This window comes from Chrysochloris asiatica, unplaced genomic scaffold, assembly GCF_000296735.1.
Source record: "Chrysochloris asiatica unplaced genomic scaffold, ChrAsi1.0 scaffold00269, whole genome shotgun sequence".
Taxonomy (NCBI): Eukaryota; Metazoa; Chordata; class Mammalia; order Afrosoricida; family Chrysochloridae; genus Chrysochloris; species Chrysochloris asiatica.
In genome coordinates this window covers 1002287-1024944 of record NW_006408787.1, presented here as the reverse complement: position 1 = coordinate 1024944, position 22658 = coordinate 1002287, and the positions used below count along the sequence as shown (strand labels likewise).

The 22658-nt window shown below is 38.8% G+C and overlaps 1 protein-coding gene across 1 annotated transcript in view; it reads left to right on the top strand.

Moving 5' to 3' along the window:
- DTHD1 (death domain containing 1) overlaps positions 1-22658 on the top strand; it is a 109928-nt gene that overhangs the window by 45430 nt on the left and 41840 nt on the right. The window contains exon 7 of the mRNA XM_006874335.1: positions 5065-5309. Coding sequence (XP_006874397.1) covers positions 5065-5309 — 245 coding nt within the window. The remainder of the gene's footprint in view (positions 1-5064; positions 5310-22658) is intronic.

Here is a 22658-nt window from a genome sequence, read left to right as displayed (position 1 = left end):
AAGACCTTTTTAAAGTGTTGAAGAGCAAAGATGTCCTCTTGAGGACTAAGGTGCACCTGACCCAAGCCATGGTATTTTCAATAACCTTATATGCATGTGAAAGCTGGACAGTGAATAAGGAAGACTGTAGAAGAATTGGTGCATTTGAGTTATGGTGTTGGAGGAGAATAATGAAAGTGCCATGGGCTTCCAAAAGAACCAACAGATTTGTGTTCGAAGAAGTGCAGCCAGAGTGATCCTTGGAGGCCAGGATGACCAAACTTCGTCTCTCATACTTCAGACATATTGCCAGGAGGGACCAGTCGTTGGAGATGGATATCATGCTTGGTAAGGTAGAGGGTCAGAGAAAAAGAGGAAGACCCCAGTTAGATGGACTGGCAAAGTGGCAACATCAATGGGCTCAAGCATGGCAACAATTGTGAGGTTGGTCCAGGACTGAGCAGTGTTTTGTTCTGTTGTGAATAGGGTCGCTATGAGTCGGTACCAACTCGAAGGCACCTAACAACAACAAAAACAATCATCTCTTTCACACTTATTATGTGTCAAGTCCTGTGCTAAACATTTTATACATTTATTTCATTCCTGTGGCACTTTAGGATAAGCACTGGACTGCTAACCACAAGAACAGTGGTTCAAACCCACCAGCTGCTCCTTGGAAACTCTATACAGGGTTGTTCTGAATCAGAACTGACTCCATGGCACTTAACAACAACAACAAAGAACAAGCTCAAAAGGTTTTATGATTCCTGGTGTAATGCTGTAGGGTAAACTCTAGATGGCTAACTAAAAGGTTGGCTGTTAAAACCCACCAGCTGTTCCTCAGAAACCCTATACAGTCAGAACCAACTCAAAGACACTTAACATCAGCAACATATATAAATTGAGACTCAGAGAAGCTCAGGATGTGAAAGAACTGGACAGATATTGAAGTGTGGGTAAAGGCTGGACTCCTGTATGGTCCTGTAGGATAAGCCTAGCCTTTGAATCACATTGTCTGCAGTTCAGATTCACCAGTTATTCCTCAGAAAGCCTACACATCTCAACAACCCTTAACAACACACAACATCAAGAAAGGGCTAGATTGGGATATAGATATTTAATTCTAAAATGTATTATCTTATCTAATACATTATAATTTTCTTTTAAACTTGGTAGAGGCTGATGCAGGCATAAAGAAACAAGGCAGTGTCCATTTTATGATTGCAATGAAAAGGTAATTTGTTAATAGATGTGAAAAGTGCAAAAGGAATAAAATAGGTAAAGAAGATGGGAAATCTACGAGCAGGTAGCACAGGTACAATTTTAAATAGTCATCAGGGAATATCATGACTATCATGGTAAAATATATGAAAGAAAAATTCTGTGTTCACAATAACATAAAGTATTCAATGAGGAATTAGTAATAAGATATTCACCTATCTTTGTCTGGGGGAATCCATCTGGTTTACATACAAACTTCTGTAACAGGAATCCATTAATTGTTTCATTTGAAAATTCTAGAATTGTTGTTGTTGTTGTTAAGTGCCTTCATGTTGGTTAGATCCATAGCAACCCTGTATGGGGTTTTCCAGGGGTAGGTGGTGAGCTTGAACCACCGATCTTGTGGTTCAAACTGACTTTGCAGTCCAGTGCATTAATCCACAGTGCCACACCAGGACTCCAATTTCTAGACTAGCACTGTGTATTTCTGTGATCGTGGAAAGATTTCATATTTGCTCTGTTTAATAAAGTAACCGCTTCTTGTTGTTAAGTGTCATTGAATCAGTTCTGACTCATAGCGACCCTGTATAGGGTTTCCATGGAGTGGAGGTTGAGTTTCAATTGATGACCTTGCAGTTAGCAGTTCAGTGCTTATCCTACAGCATCATACCAGGACGCCAAAGTTGCCACTAGCTATTGAGAATTTGCAATGTGATTGTTGTTGTTAAGTGCCATCAAGTCGGATCTGACTCAGCTCCTCTGTGTAGGGTTTCTAAAAAGCAGCTGGTGGGTTTGAACTGCCAACACTGTGGTTCATAGTCCAGTCCTTATCCTACAGCACCACACTTGAAATGTGACTTTGTTGTTGTTGTTAAGTGCTGTTGATCCAGTTCTAACTCATAGTGAATCTGTATAGGATTTCCAAGAAGCAACTGGTGGGTTTGAACTGCTGACCTTGTGGTTTGTTTGAAGTTCAGTGCTAATCCTACAGCACTATACCACAAAAACTGAGTTTTCAATTTAATTTGATTTTAATTATTTTAAATATTAACAGACATATATTGTTAGTGGCTATGTGGAGGTGTGGGTTAATGTGCCAGACTGCAAAGCCATTTGAACTGCAAGGTCGGCAGTTCAAGCTCACCAGTCACTCCTCAGAAACCCTATACAGGATCACTATGGGTCAGAACCGACTTGACGGCACTTCATAACAACAACGGCACCATAAGGCAGGACTCATAATGCGGCACTGTAGAATCAGCACAGGACTGTGAACCACAAGGTCGGCAGTTCAGACACATCAGCTGCTCCTTGGATATCCTATGCAGAGTTGCTACAAGTTGGAACCGACTCGGCAGCACTTAACAACAACAACAGCAATCGTAATGCAGAGTGCAGCTTAAAAGATCCATTGTAGGTTCATTATGGTGTTCAACATGCAATGAATGGTATGTTATTGTTATTAAGTGCAGTCGAGTTGGTTTTGAGTCTTAGCCCCCCTTTATAAAGTTTCCAAGGAGCAGTTGGTTGGTTTGAACCACCAACCTTGTGGTTAGCAGTACAGGGCTTTTTCTACAGAGCCACACCAGGACTTTGATAAATTAGGGGAATGGAAAAAGAAAATTCTTAAAAGGCTAAATATTTTCTTTTTTAATGTTACATGTATATATATTGTAAGGAGTCCTGGTGTGGCTTGGTGGGTTAATGCGCTGAACTGCAACGTTGGTTTGGATCACAAGGTAGGTGGTTCAAGTTCACCAGTTTTTCCTGGGAAAATTTACACAGGGTCACTATGGGTTGGAACTGACTTGATGGCACTTAACAACAATGTATATATGTGTGTGTGTGTGTTTGGAGCTCTGGTAGCTTAGTGGTTACGAATCTGGCTGCAAACCGCAAGGTTAGTAGTTCGAAACTACCATCTGTTTTATGGGAGAAAGATGAGGCTTTCTGCTCCTGTAAAGATTTACAGCCTCAGAAACCCTGTACAGGGTTGCTATGGGTTGGAATCAACGTGACAGCACTTAACAACAACAACAACAACAACACACACACATATATGGTAAGGAGCTCTGGTAGCATAGTGGTTCTGAGTCGGGCTGCCTAACTCAAGGTCAGCAGTTTGAAACTACCAGCGGTTCCGTGGAAGAAAGATGAGGTGTTCTGCTCCGATAAAGATTTACAGCCTCGGAAACCCTGTGCAGGGTCACTATGAATCAGTACTGTCTCCACGGTACTTAAGAACAACATATATATATGGTGGTGGCTGTGGTATATATATACCTTTCACTGCTTCATTTTATTAATTTTAGTGTTTCTGAATGCAAAACTTGGATAACATGACCTCCACCTTAAAATTTGGTCCACAAAAATATATGCGAATTCCTCCTATAACAAAAATAGATTAACCTTTACAGTCGCAAAAACAAAATTGTGGCATAGGCCTGAGTGAATTTGAATGAACAACGTAGGATGCATTTCAACGTATGAAGGAACAGTCTAGAGTCCATCTAGAAACATTTGGCAGAATAAATGGCCTGACATTTTTGGTAGTATTGTGCTTTAGGAAGTGAAAGAGGGTGCATAACAAGGAGCTAAAGACTCACAACAGCCACAGAACCACTTACTCAAAATTATCCAAAATCAATCCTGAATAATACTCAACAGTAGAACAACTTCAACAGTGACTCAATGGCTGGAAAGCAGGTTGTAAGCTTAAAACAAGTAACTCAGTCGGAACACTATTAAACTTTTATAAAAAGAAAACATCATTCTCATTGTGATGCATAAGTAAGTTCTTTCCAGGACACAAAGAAAAAACCTAAGCTGCTTAACCTTCCACCATTCTCTTAAGTATTAAACCCTGTCCACCTTTGGCCACTTGCAGGGGTATTTTCTTCTTTGTTCTCAATGTAAAGACTTGCTTCTTGGGACACCAACAGTTTTGCTTCTTCTACTCTCTCCTTACACAGGATAAGTGTAGAGGAATGTTACCCTTGGTGTCTTGGTTCTTTGTGGATGCTTTGTAGTACTGAAGGATATGAATCATCTTCAAGTTACCTTTGGTTGGTTCCCAGTGCATTCCTGTTGCTTCAAAATGGTTCTTAGTATCTGAAATAGCCCCACCTTCTTAGCAACATGACAACAGTCTTGTGCTGTTTTTGGAAGCTGCATAATGCAAGGGAGTATAAGGAGCTCTGGTAGCATAGTGGTTACGAATCGGGCTGCTAACCTCCAGGTCAGCAGTTCGAAACTACCAGCTGTTCCATGGGAGAAAGATGAGGCTTTCTGCAGCCTCGGAAACCCTATGCAGGGTCACTATGAGTCGGAATCGACTCCACAGGACCTAACAGCAACAACATAGTCATTATTATTGACAGCATTCACCTGAGTACGTTTCCCCAGAAGGGCTTTTACAGTCTCATCCCAGTTGTGTTTTGCTTCTTTGGACTGCTACTGCCGTTCCTCTGCCAGTCCTCTGATGTCAGAGTTCCCTCTCCCTGGGTTAAGGAGATCAGTGTGCAGGGATCTCAGGGTCCAAAGGACAGGCTCCACTCTTGGCTTTTTTTCTTTAATGGTAGTGATATCCTCCTCCTGCTTCTGAGATGACACATTTTAAACCCATGCTAAAGTTCCCAGCTTTTACAACTACTCTGCTAACATCCATAGCTGAACCATGACATCCTATTTGTATCTTCTCCCACATTTTCTTAATCAGACCCAGCAGGGCAGAAATGTTGTTTGGTGGGTGTTACAGATTATAAGACATTAGATAATTCACTGTACCACATTATTTATATTTTTAAACATGTTAAAGAATGAGATATATCTTAATAATAACACATGCATTTTATTTTTACTTAGGCAATGGAAAGGATTATGGAAAAGACTACAAGCTTGTTTTTCACTTACAAAGAAAACCCAGACTGGAACTCCAACTCAAAGAAGTCGATGAATTTGGGAACTATAGCTGCTCTCATTATAAGGGCACTATTGAAGTTTTTAAAGTGCCTAAAGAAAAGATAGTCCCTAACTTGGAAATATCTCTTATAACTAATGAAACTCATTATCAGTTGCCAATTTTAAAATTACCATTGATCTTGCCAAAGGTGAGTTACTTTATTTCCCTAATGACCATATTCTGTCAATTCTCATAATACTCTGCCTTAGTGTGTAGGCATACCTAAGACTCAAAAAGAAAATGGAAATACTGGTTGGAATAATGAATAAGGAACTAGTGGACAGAGTCAAGTTTGAAGTGATAGATTACACACTAGGAACTTCTGTTGTTGTCAGGTACCGACTCATAGTGATCGCACACACAAAAGAACGAAACACTGCCTGGTCCTGTACCATCCTCACAATCATTTTAAGCCTGAGTCCTTTGCTGCTGCCACTGTGCCAGTCCATCTTGTTGGGGGCGGGGTGGTGGTGGTGGTGTGTTTCCTCTTTTTTACTGACCTTGCATTTTACCTAGCATGATGTCCTTTTCCATGGACTGGTCCCTCCATATAATATATCTGAAGTGTTAGAGAAGTCTCAGCATCTTTGCTCCTAAGGAGCATTCTAGTTGTACTTCCTCCAACACAGTTTGTTTGCTCTTTTGGCAGCCGACGGAACTTTTAATGTTCTTCTCCAACACCATAATTCGATTTCTATTATCTTTCTATTCACTGCCCAACTTTCACAAGTATATAAAGTATATAAAATACCATGGCTTGGGTCAGGTGCATATTAGTCCTCAAACTGACATCTTTGCTCTTGAACATTTTAAAGAGATCTTGTAAAGCAGATTTGCCCAATGCAATATGTCCTTTGATTTCTTGAGGAATTTTTGTTGTTGTTGTTGTTTTTGCTTCCATGAGTGTTGATAGTGGATTCACACAAAATGAAGTCTTTGACAAATTCAATCTTTTCTCCATTTATCATGATGTTATTTATTGGTCCAGTGGTAAAAAAAATTTGTTTTCTTTACATCAAAGTACAACCCATACAGAAGACTGTGGTCTCAGACTTTCATTATTAACTATTTTAATCGCTTTTCCCTTTTAGCAAGCAAGGTTGTAGCAAATGCATATTGCAGGTTATTAGTCTTCCTCCAATACTGATGTTATGTTCTCCTTCATATAATTCAGCTTCTCAGATTATTTGCTTGGCATACATATTGAATAAGGATGGTGAAAGAATACAACCCTTGCACACACCTTTTCTGATCTTAAGGCAGTCAGTGTCTATTTGTTCTGTTTGAACAACTGCCTCTTGGTCTCTGCACATGTTCCTTATTAGCACAATTAAGTGCTCCAGAATACTCATTCTCTACAATGTTGTCCATAGCTTGTAGAGAGCCTTTGCATAGTCAATAAAACACATGCAAACATCTAGTTGCTATTTTCTGCTTTCAGCAAGATATATCTGACATTGGCAGTGATAGTTGTCATTTCATGACCACTTCTGAACCTGGCTTGAACGTTTGGCAGTTTCCTGTCAGTGTATTGTTGCACCAGTTTTAGAATGATCTTTAGCAAACATTTACTTGCAAAGTAATATTAATGATATTGTCCAATGATTTCCATATTACTTTGGGTAGACTCTCTCTTTGGAATGGGCAAAAATATGGATCTCTTCCAATCAGCTGTTTTCCAAATGTCTTAGCATAGTTCAATGAGTGCCTCCAGTGCACCTTGGACTATTTACCATTGGCTTTTGATCATATGCTAGTTCTTAAATGGTTGAACACTGTCCATTTATTTTCAGTGCTGTGACTCATTGTATTCCTTTCATCTTCTTTTGATGCTTTCTGCATCATTCAGTACTTTGCACATGTTATTCTTTTTGTTGTTAAGTGCCGTTGAGTCAGTTCTGACTCATGGTGACCCTGTATAGGGTTTCTGAGGAGCCTAAACTGCTGAGGAGCTTTAACTGAGGAGTTTAAACTGGTGAGCTTAAACTGGCAACTTTGCTGTTCAAATCGACTTTGCAGTCCAGTACATTAACCAGGACTCAATATTGCAAATTGAAGCTTGAATTTTCTTCAGTTCTTTTAGCTTGAGATATCCCGAGGGTGTTCTTTTCATTTTGGTTTCCTAACTTCAGCTCTTTGCACAATTCATTATAATACTTTACTTGGTCTTTGCAAGCTGCCATTTAAAATTTTCAGTTCAGCTCTTTCTTCCATTTGCTTTAGCATCTATACACTGGAGATCAAGTTTCAGAGCCTCTTCTGGCAGTCATTTTGGTCTTTTCTTCTTCTTTTTTTTTTTAAATGACCCTTTGCTTTCTTCCTGTACGATATTTTTTATGTCATCTCACAACTCTTCTGGTCTTTCGTCTTGTGTCTAATGCATCAAATGTGCTTTGGGATGATCTCTAACTTCAAGTGGGATATGTTCAAAATCACAATTTGACTTTCATGGACTTGTTTTAATTTTTTTCAGCTTAAGCCTGAAATTGCATATGAGCAATTGATGGTCTGTTCCACTGTCTGCCTCTGGCCACGTATTGGCTGATGATATGGAACTTTTCAATGTCTTCCCATGGAAGAAGTCAATTTGATTTCTGTGTGCGCTGTCTGGTGAAGTCCATTTGTATAGTCAGTCATCTTTTATGATGTTTAAAAGAGGTATTGGCATTGAAGAAGTCGTTGATTTTGTTGTTGCTGTTGTTAGATGCCATCAAGTTGGTACCGACTCATGGTGACCTTATGCACAGCAGATCAAAACTGGGCCAACCTCACTATTGTTGCCACGCTTGAGCCCATTGATGCTGCCACTTTGCCAATCCATCTTGCTGGGGGTCTACCTCTTTTTCTCTGACCCTCCACCTTACCAAACATGATATTCTTCTCCAGGGTCCCTCCTGACAATGTCCAAAGTATGCGAGATGAAGTTTGGCCATCCTGGCCTCCTCCAAGGAATGTTCTGGATGCACTTCTTCCAACAGATCTGTTGGTTCTTTTGGCAGTCCATGGCACTTTCAATATTCTTCTCCAACATCCTAACTCAAAAGCATCCATTTTTCTACGGTCTTCCTTATTCACTGTCCAGCTTTCTCATGCATATGAGGTTATTGAAAATACCATGGCTTGGGTCAGGTGCACCTTAGTCTTCAAGCTGTCATCTTTGCTCTTCAAAAGATTTGAAAAGGTCTTGTGCAGCAGATTTGCCTAATACAATACAATACATAGTTTGATTTCTTGACTGCTGCTTCCATGAGTATTGATAGTTGATACAAGAAGAATGAAGATCTTGACAACTTCAATCTTTTCTCCATTGATAAGAATGTTGTTTATTGGTCCAGTGGTGAGGATTTTTGTTTTCTTTACATTGAGATGCAATCCATATCAAAGGCTGTGGTCTTTGATCTTCATCAGTAAATATTTTAAGCCCTCTTCACTTTCAACAAGCAAGGTTGTATCATCTGCATATCGCATGTTGTCAATGAGTCTACCTGCAATCCTGATGTCACATTTTTCTTCATATAACTCAGCTTCTCAGATTATTTGCTCAACATACAGTTTAAATAATTATGGTGAAATAATACAACTGTGTGACACATCTTTCTTGATTTTAAACCATTTGGTGTTCCCAAGTTCTGTTTGAATAACTGCCTCTTGGTCCAGGTATAGATTCCTCATGAGCACACTTCAGTGTTCCAGAATACTCATACTTCACAATGTTGTTCATAGCTTGTCCACACAATTGAAAACCTTTGCACAGTCAATAAAACACAGGTAATCATCTTTCTGATATTCTCTCCTTTTAGCCAAGATCCCTCGGACATCAGCAATGATATCCCTTAATTCATGATCTCTTCTGAATCTGGCTTGAACTTCTGGGAGTTCTCTATCAATATATGCTTGCAGCCATTTCTGTATTACCTTTAGTAAAACTTTATTTGCATGGAATTTCAAAGATATAGTCTGATGATTTCAGCATTCTGTTGGGGCACTTCTCTTTGGAATGGGCACAGATAGGTGCAGAATGAAACACTGATCAGTTCTGCGCCAATCTCACAGTTGTTACCACACTTGAGTCCATTGCTGCTGCCACTGTGCCAATCCATATTTCAGGGGATCTTCTTTTTCGCTGACCCTCTACTTTACCAAGCATGATGTCCTTCTCCAAGGACTGGACACTTCTGATAATATATGCAAAGTGTAAGAGATGAAGTCTGGCCATCTGGCTTATAAGTACATTCTGAATGTTCTTCTTTCAGCACAGATTTGTTTGTCCTTTGAATGGGCCATTGTACTTCTGATATTTTCCTCCAATACCATAATTTAAATGTATGAATTACAGTATTCCTTATTCATTGTTGACATTCATATGAGGTTATCGAAAATACTTGGGTCAGGTGCACCTTAGTCCTCAAACTGACATGTTTGTTCTTGAACCTTTAAAGAGCTCTTGTACACCAGATTTACCTAATGCAGTACTTTTCTTGATCTCTTGACTGCTGCGCCCATGAATGTTAATGGTTGATCTGAGTAAAATGAAGTATTTGACGATTTTAATCTCTTCTCCATTTATCTTGATGTTATTTACTGGTCTAATAGTGAGGGTTTTTGTTTTCTTTACGCTGAGGAGCAACCCATAGGCTTGGTCTTTGATCTTCTTCAGTAAGTATTTTAAGTCCTCTTCACTTTCAGCAAACAAAGATGTATAGTCTGTGTATTGCAGGTTATTAATGAAGCTTCCCCCAACCCTGAAACCAAGTTTTGCTTCATATAAATCAGCTTCTCAGATTATTTGCTCAACAAACAGATTGAATAAGTATGGCAAAAGATACAACCCTGATGCACAGCTTTCCTAATTTTAAAAACCATTCAATGTTCCCTATTTGATTCAAACAACTGCCTCATGATCAATGGACAAGTTCCTCATGAGCACAATTAAGTGTTTCAGAAGACTCATTCTACACAATGTTTTCCATAGCTTGTCATGATCCACACAAGCAAAAGCATTTGCATACTCAATAAGGCATAGGGAAATGACATTTAAAAACAATAAACATGTTTCTGGTATGCTCTGCTTTCAGCCAAAGTCCATCTGACATCAGCAATTATATCTCTTATTCCACATTCTGCTTGAACCCTGGTCATTTCCTGTGAGTTTACTGTTGCAATCATTTCTGAATTATCTTTAGCAAAATTTTACTTGCATATGATATTAATGATATTGTCTGATGATTTCCACATTCCGTTGGGTCACCTCTATTTGGAATGGGCACAAATATAGATCTCTTCCAATTGGTTGGCCATGTGGCTGTCTTCCAAATTTCTTGGCATAGATGAGTGAACACCTCCAGAGCCACATCCGTTAGTTAAAATATTTCAGTTTGTATTCCATCAATTCCCAGAGCCTTGTTCTTTGCCAAGGCTGTCATTGCACCTTGGACATCTTCCTTCAGTCAGTATCATTGATGCTTGATCATATGTTAACTCTTGAAATGGTTGAACATTGACCATTTCTTTTTGGTACAGTGATTCTGTTTATTCCTTCCAACTTCTTTTGACATTTTCAGCATTATTCAGTAGGTGAGGCTTGAAATTTTTCTTTAGTACCATAAGCTTGAGAAAGACTGAGTGTATTCTTCCCTTCTGGTTTTTGAACTCCAGATCTTTGCACATTTCATTATAATATTTGTCTTCGACTTCTCAAGCTGCTCTTTGAAATCTGTTCAGCTCTTTTACCCTCTCATTTTTTTCCATTTGTTTTAGTATCTCTACACTGGAGAGTAAGTTCAGAGTCTCTTACGACATCCATTTTGGTCTTTTATTTATTTTTTGTCTTCATAGTGACTTTTTGCTTTCTTCCTGTATGATGTTCTTGATCTCGTCCCAGAATGCTTCTGGTCTTTGGTCATTAATGTCTATTGCATCAAATCTGTTCTTGAGATGTTCTCTAAATCCAGGCGGGATATGCTCAAGGTTGTATTTTGGTTATTGTGAGCTTGTTTTAATTTTCTTCTGCTTTCACCTGAACTTGCATATTAGCAATTAATAGCCTGTTCCACAGTCTGCCACTGGCCTTGTTTTGATTGATGATATGGAACTTTCCCACTGTCTCTTTCCACAGATGCAGTCAATTTGATTTCTGTGTGTTCCAAATGGTAAGTTTAATGTGTATAGCCATCTTTTATGTTCTTGAAAAAGGTATTTGCAATAAACAAGTTATTGGTCTTACAAAATTCTGTCATGAGATCTCCAAGGCCATATTTTCCAACTATTTATCGTTCCTCTTTATTTCCAACCTTTGACTTCTAATCACTAGTAATTATCACTACAACTTGAGTGCTTGTTTGATCAATTGCAGACTGAAAATGTTGTTAGAATTCTTCAATTTCATCACCACTGGCTTTAGTGGTTGGTGTGCAAATTTAAATATTTTTTTTATTAACTTGTCTTTCTCGTAGGCCAATGGATATTATCCTATCACAGACAGCCTTCTATTTCAAGACAAATATTTAAATGTTCTTTTTAATGATGAATGTGCTGACACCATTCTTCTTCCATTTGTCATTCCTGTTATAGTAAACCATGTAGTTGTCCGATTAAAAATGACCAATGCCAGTCTATTTCAACTCACTAATGCCTGTGATGGACTCATGGTATGATGCTGTAAGATCAGCACTAGACTGTGAACTACAAGGTCTGCAGTTCAAACCCACCAGCTGCTCCTGAGAAACCCTATACATGTTTGCTATGAGTTTGAATTGACTCAAAGGCACTTAACAACAATAACAATGCCTAGGATATCAATGTTTATGCATTCCAATTAATTTTTAATAGAGCCTGATGTTCCTAGATTCATACTTTGAACATTCTATGTTCTGATTATTACTGAATATTTACAGGTATTTCTCCTCATTTTGAGTTGTGCCCCTGAGTAAATTAAGGTCCCTTTGCCCTGCTCAAGCAAGTGCTACAAAGTTCTTTTAAAGTCAGTCTGTGAATGCCCAAAAGGCACATTCTTCAAGCCAGTCTCCTGCATGCAGACTCTTAGTTTTACTTAGTCCATGGGTTCAAACTGATCTTGAGGTTCAAATTGATCTTGAGGTCCAGTGCATTAGTCTGTAGCACCACACCAGGACTCTAAAACTGGGATTGGCTAGTTTTGCCATCCAGCTAGGTTTAAAAGGAGCCATTTCAGAAGCAAAGATGAAAGATTTCAGGACCACCAAGCCAGAAGAGCATGAGTGACACGTGAGATCACTACATAGATCAACAGTGATAGCAGAGGCAAGGCAGAGTCCACAGCAGGAGGCCGTGACACGGAGAGACAGAGCAGCTTTGGGCTCTGCCTACAGGCAGGAGACTGTCTTGAAGAATGTCCGTGTATCACTTGCCAGCATAGGGCAAGGCAGAGGCCAAGGGACCATATGGCCAAGACACCAAAGATAAGAGTGAGGCATGCCTGCAGTATGGCAGACAAAAGGCATTTCTGACTAGAGAACTGCTGCATACTGAGTTGGTTTTGATCCTGAATTGCACTCTGTTCACTTCCCTAACAAACCACATAATTGTGAGGATTGTCATAAGGTCTGTGTGGCCATTGCAATGGATTATCGAACCCAGATGTGAAGCAGAGAGTGTTATGGGGGGAATGGTGTCAGAATAAGGTAAAGAAGGTTGTAGGGTAGAAGCATGTCTGACCTGTACATCATAGGAATCAGCTTTGGGCAGATTTTGAATTTGATTCTCTTTCCCCCTTGTGAAGCTAGGGGAAGTCAGACATGGTCCCCACATGGTTTTAGCAAACACAACTAGGAATGTGGTGGAACATGTAGAGACAAAATGAAAAATTCCTAGACATTATCAAACTTCTTAAGGCAATGAATTGATGGGTCTGGAGGCTCAAGATCTTAGTCTGAGAGGACACAATGGTCAATTGGCATAACATAGTCCACAAAGACAATATTCTGCATCCTGCTTGAGTAAGTAGGGTCTGGGATCTTGAAAGCTCACGAGCAGTCATCTAAGGTGTAGCTATTGATCTCTCCATGTGTGGAAAAATAGGAGTGATAAGAATTGACGGGGCTTGGAGTCAATTAGTCTACTAGGTGAATGGAACATGTGAACATCAGTCTCCATGACTCTGGGACCAGAAGAGCTAGATGGTGCCTGGCTACCACTACCAAGTGCCCCGAAAAGGATCACATTAGAGTTAGAGGGTCCCTGATGGAGTGGGAGAAAATGTGGAATAAAATTCAAAATTATTTAAACAAAACACAAAAATAGTTTCACTGATCAGAAAGAGACTGGAGGAATTGAGACTATGGCCCTTGATCACTCTTTAGGTCTCGCAAGGAACTCACTCTCTTGGCTTAGTTTTCAGACAAGCAACACTAGCAAGGTATGAATATGAACACCATAGGACGGTCAACCATTTAAAATCAAAACTGCAACATTTTCCTAAAGAAAAGTTGAAAAGGGATGCAAAGGTGGGTGGCATGTTAATAGGAAGGAAGCAGGAAAACTGTTGTTGCAGGGAGGAGATTGTAAATATGGAGATAAAACAAAATGTATGATTTGCTTATTGTAAAGAAGGTTGTCTGTAAACTTTTACTCAATTCACAGTAAGAAGTTAAAAAAAGAACACAGAAAGAAGTGAAGAAAAAAAAAATAGAAAGGAAAAACGAACTGATCATTGGAAATGAAGAAAAAAATATGCTAGGATGACAAAATGCAATGAGTTTGAGGTGGGGTGGTAAACATCAGGCATTATAAGATTTGTCCATGAAAGCAGTAATTCATAGTTATGATACTAACAGTTATAACAAGTTTTGCTATGCCATTAACTGTTCTTACTTCTTTAAATACATTGTATCAATTAAGCCACACATCTTGTGAGTATTCTCAATACTTTAATTTTATTGGAAACAGGTTTAGAAATTTAGGTAACTTGTCCATGTTCTTAAAGCTTAAAGAAACAACAGGCAGATATAGGATTCAAACCCAGGAAATCTATTTCCAGAGCCCACTTGTTTAACAAAAAGTGTATGCTACTATTGCTTCTTTAGCAAACTAAGATGTTAGTAAAAAATGGAGTTCCTGAATGATGGAAATTATTAACACACTTTTCTACTAAAAAAGAACTGGTGACTTGAATATACCCAGAGGCACCTTGGAGGAAGAATCTACTTTCTAATCAGCCATTGAAAACCCTATGGAGCATAAATAATTCTACTCCTCTGCACAAGAGTCCTGGTGTGGCATTGTCGGTTAATGCTTTGTACTACAAAGCTGGTTTGAACTGCAAGGTTGGTGGTTCAAGCTCACCAGCTGATTCTCAGAAACCCTATACAGGGTCACTATTGGCCTCCTGTATGTCACTTAACAACAACAACACATGAGTTTACTTCATGATACATATCAGTAATTAAAATGATCAGATTTATTTATTTGTTCATATATCTGCTGTTTGCCTTTGCCTCTTGAGAAACCAAGCTCCATGAGTGAAGGGACCTTATCTATCCTGCACATGACTGTGTCTTCAGTAACCATGACAGTGCCTGTTAAGTGCAGTTTATTCAGTTACAACTCATAAAGAGCCTGTATAGGGTTTCTGAGACTGTGAACTTTTATAGGAATAGAAAGTCTCATCCTTCTCCTGAGGAGCGACTGGTGGACTCAAACTGCCAGCCTTGTGGTTCACAGTCCTGCATTTATCCTATAACACTGAAAGCAGTCCTGACACTGAATTTACTGTTGATAAGTGCTGTCAAGTTGGTTCCAACTCATTGACCCTGGATGGGGTTTCCAATAAGTTGTTGGTGAGTTTGAACCACTGACCTTGTGGTTCGAACTGAACTTGTGGTCCAGTGCTGTGCCAGACACTCTAAATATTTGTGACTGGATGAATGGAGGGAGGCCTATGCTTTCATTAGGTTGAAACAAACTATTAATTTAAAGGAATATTTGAATATTCTCAGATCGCCAGTGAGGAGCCTGTGATGGAAAGACTTTGATGTAAGAGAAGACAGGCTTGAAGTCCACACTGTGTATAATTGATTAAATTTTATATCTCCAAAACATATTGGAATGCTAATCCTGATATTCATGGATGTAACCCTTTTTGGTAACAGGACTTCCTTAATTATGTTAATTATATCATACCTGAGTAGGGCGGGTGCTAAATCTAATCACTTCTGAGTTCTAAAAAGAACAGATTAGATACAGAGATAAGGTGATGCAGGGGAGAGCCAAGACCAATGACAGAGACAGATGCATCTAAAAGTCTAGGAGCTCCAATTATTGCTGGGCATTGTAGGAAAAGCACTGGACTAATAGCCATGAGGTTCAAATCCACTAGCTCTTCTTTGGAAATTGTATATATGGTCACTATGAGTTGGAACCCTATTGAAGAGCTCTTAACAACAACAATGACTAGAAGCTGAAATACACAAGGAAGACTCACCCTATAGTCAAACCCTTAACTTAGACTGCAGGTCTTTTGAACTAGAAGGAAATTAATTTCTGTTCTTTTAAAGCCACCTGTTGTTGTTAAGTGCCGTCGAGTCGGTTCCGACCCATAACGACCCTGTACAGGGTTTCCAAGGGTGTAAATCTTTATGGAAGTAGAAAGCCTCATCTTTCTCCCGCGGAGCGGCTGGTAGTTTCGAACCGCTGACCGTAAGGTTCGCAGCCCGATTGGTAACCACTATGCTACCAGAGCTCCTTTATCAGGCTACGAACCACAAGGTCAGTAGTTTGACACTATCAGCTGTTCCAGGGGTGAAAGATGAGGCTTTCTGCTCCCATAAAGATTCACAGCCTCAGAAACTCTGTACAGGGTCTCTATGAGTCAGAACCAACTCCACAGCACATAACTACCATCGACCACCATAATGGTATTGGGACTCCTGGTGTGGTGCTGTAAGATCAGCACTGCACTGTGAACCACAAAGTCAGCAGTTCAAACCCATCAGCTGCTCCTTGGAAACCCTATGCAGGGTTGCTGTGAGTCAGAACTGATTCAATAGCATTTAACAACAACAATTATGATATTTAAGTAACAAAAGCACTAAATAACTTAAGATACTGTGACACGGTTTAACTTTCAGTTTTCTCTGTTTAACTTCACTGACTTGATTAGTTAAATTAATCAAGCTAGCTAATTTAGGAGAATGCATGGATTTTCCCCAATGAAAGTCTCTGCTGGTGATGATCTAGTCCTTTTGCGTAGCTCTTTACTTTGTTTGCTTCTAGTACACCACTCTTCACATGTTTGCCTAAGTCATTCTTATCCATCTCTTTTCTATTTCTGCTTCAGTGTGACTTCTTTCAGGAAGCCAACCCTCACCTCCACCTCCTTGTCAGGTTAGGTGTTCCTGGTGAGGATTGTTACAACAGCTGGTACTTTCCTAATCACTGTAGTTGTCATATTTTATTATAAGCTCTTGCTTCCTTTCTTCCCAACTGACCTAGATTTCTCATTCTTTTGTTCCTATGATAGCCCTCCAAAGGAGCCATTTAAGACATTTCCCCCCCTAAATTTCCCTATCCATGAAATTTTCAGATAACAAATGTACTGTTTATTTATATCTTTGATTTATAATATATAATAAAAGAGTAAGCTTTTTTGGTTTCCCCCTCAAAAAAAAAAAAAAAAAAAAAACCTAGGGCAAAGAATGCATGCAATAGGTTGTACAGATGGATAGACTGTTCTGCTCACCTTTGTATTTCCAGTTTCAGGCATATAGTAGGTATTCAATAAATATTTGGAAATGAAGATGGGTGAGTGGGATGATTTCCTCAAACCTTAAAATTGTCAAGCCTTGAAATTTATAAGCTTTAAATTATATTGGCAAGTTTTAAAATAGTGAATTTTGAACTTACGATACCTTTCCCATATGAATCTGATGTTTATATATCATCTCTACTTTCTAGTTCTCCCTGATGACTTGGCATAAGATTCTCCAGATTCACTCTCTGAGCCCTTGTGTCTTTACAAATGAGTTGGTTGAAGTTGAGGAAGAATCTGTATTTGTGGAAACTTTTCTCCTTTTTTTAAAAAAACTAACATACTTAAATGGGAATGGAAACTATGAATTTTATCTTTATGATAGCAGACCTCTTCAATAAAAATTAGAATTTAAAATACTCACCTCAGCCAAACATTATTAGAATGTGCTACTTTTGAATACATGGAAGTAGCCTTATTATTTATAACTTGGCATTAATGAGCAGTGCATTATGCTTACATTTATAAATGCATCATACATTAGATGAAGGCATTTGTCAAAATTCATAGTGCTTTGTGTATAGAGGTCAGGCTGTATTTATATGTATGCCTGCTCCTTGGAAACCCTACACAGGATTGCTATGAGTCAGAACTTACTTAATTTGCAACAACATATAGATATAGGCACACACATTCATAAACATATAATTATAAGCTGTAGACTCCTGGTGTGGCGTTGGACTGCGAACCAAAAGTTCAGCAGTTGTGTGATGAGGTTGTTCTTACAATAAATATAGTAAATAAAGAAATATATGTTAGATCTGTCTTCCATTAATTTTGTGGCACTTTCTTCCACAATCTTCTTATTGCTTATTTTGCTCCAGACACAACGACCTTTTTGCTTCTTGAACATGCCACACACGTTTCCGCCATAAGCCTTTGTGTTAGTTGTTCCTTCTACCTGGAATATTCATTTATCAGATCCTTGCTTGGATGACACTTTCACCTTCTTCAATTATTTGCTTAAATTGTACCTTCTCTCAGAGATCTAAACCCTGCTTCTATTTAATATTGAAGCCTGCTCCTACTCACAAAATCTGACACCCTTGATCTTATTTGCTCTGTTCTGATTTCTCCTTTTTTCTAAAACATTGTTACCTTATAACATATATTTCTTTATTTACTGTATTTGTTCTATGAACAACCTCATCCCACAATTAGATTGTAAGTTCCATGAGGGCAGGGTTCTCTTTCTCTTTTTTTCACTGCTTAGTCACAATACCTAAAATAATGTCTGGCAAATGATGTTTTGTTTTGTTAGACTTAAAACTGGTCCCTTGCATGAGACCCCATGCAAAATACATAGATATAGGAATAGAATTTTTCTCAGTTCTGTACCATCGCCATGATTGGTAGATTTTGGATCTTTGTGCTCCAACGGGTTCTCACTGGCTGATATCTGGAAGTCAATCATCAGGCTGATCTTCCTAGTCCATCTTATTCTAGAGCGCTGCTTAGTCTGCTTGGCATCATAAAAACATGCAAACCTCCACTGATAGACAGATGGGGATTGTGCGTGCCATGTGTTGGTTCGGAACTGATCAATGGACTCCTCTATGTTGTTGTTGTTAAGTGCCTTTGAGTCAGTTCTGACTCATAGCGACCCTGCACAGGGTTTTTGAGGAGCAACTGGTGAATTTAAACTTCTGACCTTGCAGTTTAATCTGACTTTGCAGTTCAGTGTATTATCCCATAGTGCCTTACTAGGACGTCTCTATGAAAGGTGAGAAGTCTACCACTAAACCACCACTGCCTTGTTGTTAGGTGTTCAATAAATGTGGGTTGACTGACTGACTGACTGACTGAATTTGTCAATAAAGCTTGCATTTAAAATAAAAAATGATTTTGCACTAAGGCTTGACAAATTGGTGAATGGTCAGGGATGACCTCTGTGAAGATACCTTCTGAGCTGAGGACCAACTAATGACAAGAAGCTCATTTGCCTGTGTGGACAGTGAGGGGAACAGTCAGCACCAAGACTCTGTGATGGGAAATAGCTGCTAGTCAAGGTCTCAGATGGAAACCATCATGGCTAACCAGATACATGAGGGGTAGAGAGAGGTGATGAGATTTGAAAGATAGGTAGGATCTTGGTGGTGTTTTGTATTTAAATATGGTGTCTTGAATTTGTCACATAATCAATGTATGTGAAACTGTCTAGCTGAAAAAAATAATGATTTGCCTCTAAATCTTTCTTAAGCTGTTCTCAAATTTTCCCTTCTCAAAACACTCGAGTAAATTCATCTCAAACTATGTATATTGGTACTTTGACATGAACAAGGGAAATTTTGTCAAATTTTCAAGATATTTAGGTGAAAGGAAATGGAGCAAATATCTTTTGTATGCTTCTGGAATCATGCTGCATTTCTGGGCCTTTAGCCATTTGCACCATCTCGGATTGTGATTGCCTTTTACGATTCCTTTCTGTTTGGAGACTTCGCTTTGAAGGAAACAAGGGCTTCAGGACTGAGAGCTATTACTGGAGTCTTTCTGTGGCTACAGTTTCCCAGTAATACCTCACCTAAATATTTTTATAAGCCAACTGTTGACCCAAGTTTTGCTTAGCCTGAACGTCCCCTTTTTATATATAGCTGAACTCATGACACAGAGTTTCTAGGAAATAATGACGCTTCTTCAACCTCTACTTTCTCACCACATTAGAAAGCTCACTGTGTCAAAGGGAGGAAGACTGCAGACGCTTGTGTGAGCTTTAGTTACACAGAATCATCATTTTTTCTCTACTGTGGACTTTCCTTTTCAACCGCTTACTTTGTCTTCACAAAGCTTTATCACCATATGAAAAACTAAAGAATAATACTGAGAAGAATCTCAGCTCTTTAACAGTTTTATATTCACAGGTACTTCAATTTCATTTCTGTTTTTCTGCTGCAATACTTTACAAAAGTATATTTAAATTAAAGAAGAAAACCCCAGAACTTACTACACTACTACTAGTTACTATGAAAGCCTATTAGAGAAGCAGAACTACAAAGAAAACTCAGATTCATTTTTATGTGTATTTATAGAAACAGTGAATTGATGGCAATTTAAACATTTTCTCTACTTAAACACATGCTGCCTTAATTCCAAGACTTGTGTATCTCTTCATTCTCTCAGTCTCATCTTTATAGAAGAAAGTTACTAGAATCTTAGCAAGTAGACAATTCATATCAAATATATTAATTTTTTATTCTGAAAACATTTTTAAAAACCTTCTCATCCTTCTCAGTGCCACAGTTCTGGCTCTCTGTAGCTCCTCTCTGCTATGTCCTCCATGCCTGCAGTCTCATCTTTCTCTAAGCCATCAGAATGACCTTCAGATATGCAGTTTTGACCATATCATTGAAAATGTACTTTTGATTTTATTGTACATAAGATGCTATAGGGGGAAAGTGAGCGTAAGCAATGTGTCAAGAATATTACCCTGTATTCATCTTTGGAAAATGCTTTGTCCATCAATTAAATCACAAAAGGATTTCTTCTTCCCTTAATGCCTGCCTCTTTTTAATCTTTCATCTTTCCTTCCCCTTTCTTCTTTCTCTTTCCTTTTCCTCCTCCCAGCTCTCCCTCTTCCCTTTTACCTTCCTTTTCCCTTTCATTCCTTTCATCCCTCCTTCCCTCTTGAAAAGGGAAAGCATTTTTTTTTTTTGTTGTTTTCTGCTTAGAGGAAATAGCAATTAAATCAGGAATCGAGTTTTATATTGCAATTTGGTTTTTCTCAGTGTACTCTAGAGAAACAGAGCAACTAAGATATTATAGATAAATAGCTATGTAAATGTAAAGATAGATTTGGGAGAAAAATATTAATTTAAGAATTGGCTCATGTGGTTGTAGGGGATGTTGTTGTTAGGTGTCATCGAGTTGGTACTGACTCATAGTGACCCTAGGCACAACAGAAGTCCAAAATCTGTAGGCCAACAGACAGGCTGGAGACTAATGCAGTTTTGTGTACAAAAATCCATCTGTCAGTGGATGGTAAGAGAAGAGTGGAGAGTTTCTGGGAAGATGCCTATCTATCGTCTGTTGTTAGGTGCCATTGAGTCAGTACAGATTCATAGCAACCCTAGGTTCCACAGAATGAACACTGTCCAGTCCTGCACCAACCTCACAATCATTGCTATGCCCGAGCCCATTGCTGCTGCCACTGTGCCAATCCATCTCATTGGGGATCTTTCTCTTTTTTGTTGACCCTCCACTTTACCAAGGATGATGTCCTTCTCCAGGGTTTGGTCCCTCCTAAAAATATGTTCGAAGTATAAGAGATGAAGTCTGGCCATCCTGGCTTCTAAGGAGAATTCTAGCTGTCCTTCTAACATAGATTGGTTTGTTCTTTTGGAGGTCCAAGGCACTTTTAATATTCTCCTACAACACCATAACTCAAATGCATCACTTCTTTTTGGTTTTCTTTATTCATAATGTCCAACTTGCACATGCATATGAAATTATTGAAAATACCATGACTTGGGTCAGGTGCACCTTAGTTCTGAAGCCGACATCTTTGCTGTTGAACACTTTAAAGAGGTCTTGTACAGCAAATTTGCTAAGTGTAATATGTCGTTTGATTTCTTGACTGCTGCTTTTTTTGAGTGCTGATGGTTGAGCTGCACAAAATGATATCTTTGACAACTTCAATCTTTTATCCACTTATCACGATGTAATTTATTGGTCCAGTGGTAAGGATTTTTGTTTCTTTTTTATATTGATATGCAACCCATACCAAAGACTGTGATCTTTGGTCTTCACTAGTTAGTATCTTAAGTCCTCTTCACTTTCAGCAAGGTGTTATCGTATTAAGAAGGCAGGTTGTTAATGAGCCTTCCTCCATTCCTGAAGTCAAGTTTTTCTTCATATAATCCATCTTCTTGAAGGATATGCTTAGCATACGGGTAGAATAAGTATGGTGAAAGAACAAAACCCTGGTGCACACCTATTATAATTTTAAATCATTCAGTGTTTCCTTGTTCTGTTCGAACAACTGCTCCTTAGTCTATGCACAGGCTCTTCATAATCATAAATAATTATTTTAGATTGAGTGAAAGTTTACAAGGCAGATCATCAGTTCTACATTCAACAAATCATACACTTTGTTTCATTACTATGGTTATAATCTCCTCCATGTACTATCAGTTAACAGTATTTCACTTTATTCATTTTAGCTTTTTTAAAAACCACTCAGGCATATATAGTCATTTAAACCACCAAAGGGCACATTCCACAAGTCTGTCTACTGGCCACCAGCTCTCAGTCCCTCTTTTTCCAGAGTCCTCAGCTGCTCCCTCTCTCCATGTCCCCATCTCTGCCTCTGTCTTTGGTGTAGCTGCTTCTCTGGATAAGGTCCCACATCCTGCTTGTGTTCTTCTCCCTTGATGGTTCTAGAGTCCTCTGTTTCTGGACTGTAAGATTAACTACTCTCCTGGTTTTGTTACAAAACTTCTACCTTTACAATTATGACAATTGTGATTAGTCATGATAGTAATTACTCACTATTGAATCATAAGAATCTTATCCCCATCTCTTTTTACCAGACCCTTCTAGACAAGATAAAAACTATTCAGTGGGGACTCTATCTTCCCCCCGCCCCACACACACTTAAACTAAATACCCTCTTGAAACCTTGTAAGCCAGTCACTTTGAACCTCTACCACCCCCTCATTTTAGGTAGCCAATGCCTAAATTGCCCATCCCTATCTATCCTGTGTACAGAGCAGATAGCAT